General features: G+C 44.7%; 1 protein-coding gene across 1 annotated transcript; it reads right to left on the minus strand.

Moving 5' to 3' along the window:
* Window positions 1-870: 870 nt before the first annotated feature.
* Window positions 871-2130, minus strand: LOC139409629 (vesicle-associated protein-like). The gene has a single exon (XM_071155051.1). The coding sequence runs from the start codon at window positions 2128-2130 to the stop codon at window positions 871-873; it is 1260 nt and encodes a 419-aa protein (XP_071011152.1).
* Window positions 2131-5030: the final 2900 nt, after the last annotated feature.

The following is a 5030-nucleotide window of genomic DNA, read 5'->3' on the forward strand; positions in this document are numbered from 1 at the left end:
GTAGGATCTTAATTTGATCACCCTGTTGCAGGACTTTCTCGCTGTCTATCTCTCTCTGTCTCCTCCTCAGACACATTTACAGATGTAGGATCTTAATTTGATCACCCTATTGCAGGACTTTCTCGCTGTCTATCTCTCTCTGTCTCCTCCTCAGACACATTTACAGATGTAGGATCTTAATTTGATCACCCTGTTGCAGGACTTTCTCGCTGTCTATCTCTCTCTGTCTCCTCCTCAGACACATTTACAGATGTAGGATCTTAATTTGATCACCCTGTTGCAGGACTTTCTCGCTGTCTATCTCTCTCTGTCTCCTCCTCAGACACATTTACAGATGTAGGATCTTAAATTGATCACCCTGTTGCAGGACTTTCTCGCTGTCTATCTCTCTCTGTCTCCTCCTCAGACACATTTACAGATGTAGGATCTTAAATTGATCACCCTGTTGCAGGACAACTTTAAAACTTGTAGCGTATTTGAGATTTTAAAAATGCTTCTGAAGTTCTGAAGTAATTTCCACTGACATTTCAGACTTTACTTTCACTTTCAGGAAAATTTAACAACCCCTACAAAAAAAGTATATTAATTATAATCCACATAATAATTCACATTCCCTGTTACTGCAGTATTATTTTTATTCTGTAGCAAACTGTTTCAAACAAAATGTATAGTACCACGATACAACAATATTACAATGTATGTGTGTGTCTGTACCTTTGTGTGCGTCTCTTCACAGTCCCCGCTGTTCCATAAGGTGTATTTTTACTAGATTTTTAAAATCCGATTCTACTGCTGGCATCAGTTACCTGATGTGGAATAGGATTCCATGTTCTACACCAGGGATGGGGGCCACAAAAACATCTGAATTCATCATGAGGGGCCATAAGTCTGCATACCCACATCTATTCCCACATCTATACCCACATCAATACCCACACCTATACCCACATCTATTCCCACATCTATACCCACATCAATACCCACATCTATACCCACATCCGTACCCACATCTAAACCCACATCTATACCCACATCAATACCCACACCTATACCCACATCTATACCCACACCCGTACCCACATCTAAACCCACATCTATACCCACATCTATTCCCACATCTATACCCACATCAATACCCACATCTATACCCACATCAATACCCACACCCGTACCCACATCTAAACCCACATCTATACCCACATCTATTCCCACATCTATACCCACATCAATACCCACACCCGTACCCACATCTAAACCCACATCTATACCCACATCTATTCCCACATCTATACCCACATCTATACCCACACCCGTACCCACATCTAAACCCACATCTATACCCACATCTATACCCACATCAATACCCACACCCGTACCCACATCTAAACCCACATCTATACCCACATCTATACCCACATCTATACCCACATCTATACCCACATCTGTACCCACATCTATACCCACATCTATACCCACATCTGTACCCACATCTAAACCCACATCTATACCCACATCTGTACCCACATCTAAACCCACATCTATACCCACATCTGTACCCACATCCGTACCCACATCTATACCCACATCAATACCCACATCTAAACCCACATCTATACCCACATCAATACCCACATCTATACCCACATCAATACCCACATCTATACCCACATCTAAACCCACATCTAAACCCACATCTATACCCACATCTGTACCCACATCCGTACCCACATCTATACCCACATCAATACCCACATCTATACCCACATCAATACCCACATCAATACCCACATCTATACCCACACCCGTACCCACACCCGTACCCACATCTATACCCACATCTAAACCCACATCTATACCCACATCTATACCCACATCTGTACCCACATCCATACCCACATCTATACCCACATCAATACCCACACCCGTACCCACATCTAAACCCACATCTATACCCACATCTATACCCACATCTGTACCCACATCCATACCCACATCTATACCCACATCCGTACCCACATCTATACCCACATCTATACCCACATCAATACCCACATCCGTACCCACATCTATACTCACATCTATACCCACATCCGTACCCACATCCATACCCACATCTATACCCACATCCATGCCCATTTGTTCAGTCAGAGCCAGCCATAAATTTTTGTGGGTCCTAAGTGAAATTTGTTGGAGGCCCCAAGCCCTATATTGAATATCCCTTTGAGCATGATGAAGTTATTATTTACACTTGGTGTATCTATACACCCAGTCACCACAAAAATACAGGCGTCCTTCCTAACTCAGTTGCCGGAGAGGAAAGAAACTGCTCAGGGAATTTCACCATGAGGCCAATGGGGATTTGAAAACAGTTTCGGAGTTTAATGGCTGTGATAAGAGAAAACTGAGGATGGGAACAACAACATTGTAGTTAATCCACAATACTAACCTAAATGACAAGAGTGAAAAGAAGGAAGCCTGTACAGAATACAAATATTCCAAAACATGCATCCTGTTTGCGATAAGGCATTAAAATAAAACAGCAAAAAAAATGTGTTAACTCCTGGAGAAAAACCTGGTTCAGTTTTATTTCAAGGGCAAAACTACACTGGGGTTGCTCACCAAGAAGACATTAAATGTCCCTACGTGGCCTAGTTACAGTTTTGACTTAAGTCGGCTTGAAAATCTACAGCAAGACTTGAAAATGGCTGTCTAGCAATGATCAACAGCCAACTTGACAGAGCTTTAAGAATATTGTGCAAATATTGTACAATCCAGGTGTGCAAAGCTCTTGGAGACTTACCCAGAAATAATTGCTGCCCGCTGTAATCGCTGATTCTAACATTTATTGACTCAATGGTGTGAATACTTATGTAATTTCGATATTTCTGTACTTCATTTTCAACAAATGTAAAATGTTTTAAATGTTGTGTTGAGAGAAAAAAAAATATATTTAATCTATTTTGAATTCAGGCTGTAAAACAATAAAATGTGGCAAAAGTCAAGGGGTGTGAACACTCTCTGAAGGGACTGTCGCTGGAAAAACCAATTTACCAATCTAAAAAATGTTATCTGACATAGGATAACTGAGTGACTGTCAGTGACTAAAATAACAAGAGAAAAACTGCTGATGCACAGTCACATGACCAAATTGCATCTTGTGTATTCCTACTGTTCTAACTCTCAACATGAAGAGGTTTTTTTTGTGGTTTTTGGAAACTGATCCTCAGGCCTACAAATGGAACCACCAGATGTCCTTCCCTGCTCTACACACACACACACACACACACACACACACACACACACACACACACACACACACAGACACGCACGCACACACACACACACACACAGACACGCACGCACGCACACACACACACACACACACACACACACACACACACAGACACACACACACACACACACAGACACGCACGCACGCACACACACACACACCCTGGTCTACAGCAGTAGTGGTGTGTTCCAGGGGATGAGTAGTGTGCGATGGTGGAGACTATATTAAGGACAGCCGTTACCAGCTTCAGACTAATCTCACATGACAAACTGTGCTGTGTCGGTCTTATTTCCAATCCCAGTGATGAATCGGTGCCTTGCCCCCCTTCAACCTCCCTCACCCCCCACACATACTACCCTCCACGCTGTGGAGTCACAACTGAAATAGATTGAGAGAACGACAATAGCAGATTGATGGAGTGACCTCTCTCTCTTCTCTCATACACACATAAAAATGAACCATTACACCATTGTCTTCAATTTGCCAATAAACTCTGTTTTGAACATGGTTCAGTGTCAAAGCCTATGAATTTCCCATAAAGTATCGTAGCGGAGGACATGGTAGCCTATGTAGCAGAGGACATAGTAGCCTATGTAGAGGAGAGGAGGACATGGTAGCCTATGTAGAGGAGAGGAGGACATGGTAGCCTATGTAGAGGAGAGGAGGACATGGTAGCCTATGTAGCGGAGGACATAGTAGCCTATGTAGAGGAGAGGAGGACATGGTAGCCTATGTAGCGGAGGACATGGTAGCCTATGTAGTGGAGGACATGGTAGCCTATGTAGTGGAGGACATGGTAGCCTATGTAGCGGAGGACATGGTAGCCTATGCAGCGGAGGACATGGTAACCTATGTAGCAGAGGACATGGTAGCCTATGTAGCGGAGGACATGGTAGCCTATGTAGCGGAGGACATAGTAGCCTATGTAGAGGAGAGGAGGACATGGTAGCCTATGTAGCGGAGGACATGGTAGCCTATGTAGTGGAGGACATGGTAGCCTATGTAGTGGAGGACATGGTAGCCTATGTAGCGGAGGACATGGTAGCCTATGCAGCGGAGGACATGGTAACCTATGTAGCAGAGGACATGGTAGCCTATGTAGCGGAGGACATAGTAGCCTATGTAGAGGAGAGGAGGACATGGTAGCCTATGTAGCGGAGGACATGGTAGCCTATGTAGTGGAGGACATGGTAGCCTATGTAGTGGAGGACATGGTAGCCTATGTAGCGGAGGACATGGTAGCCTATGCAGCGGAGGACATGGTAACCTATGTAGCAGAGGACATGGTAGCCTATGTAGCGGAGGACATGGTAGCCTATGTAGTGGAGGACATGGTAGCCTATGTAGCGGAGGACATGGTAGCCTATGTAGTGGAGGACATGGTAGCCTATGTAGCGGAGGACATGGTAGCCTATGCAGCGGAGGACATGGTAACCTATGCAGCGGAGGACATGGTAACCTATGTAGCAGAGGACATGGTAGCCTATGTAGCGGAGGACATGGTAGCCTATGTAGCGGAGGACATGGTAGCCTATGTAGCAGAGGACATGGTAGCCTATGTAGCGGAGGACATGGTAGCCTATGCAGTGGAGGACATGGTAGCCTATGTAGCGGAGGACATGGTAGCCTATGCAGCGGAGGACATGGTAACCTATGTAGCAGAGGACATGGTAGCCTATGTAGAGGAGAGGAGGACATGGTAGCCTATGTAGCGGAGGACATGGTAGCCTATGTAGCG

The sequence above is a fragment of the Oncorhynchus clarkii genome, chromosome 5 (assembly GCF_045791955.1).
Source record: "Oncorhynchus clarkii lewisi isolate Uvic-CL-2024 chromosome 5, UVic_Ocla_1.0, whole genome shotgun sequence".
NCBI lineage: Eukaryota > Metazoa > Chordata > Actinopteri > Salmoniformes > Salmonidae > Oncorhynchus > Oncorhynchus clarkii.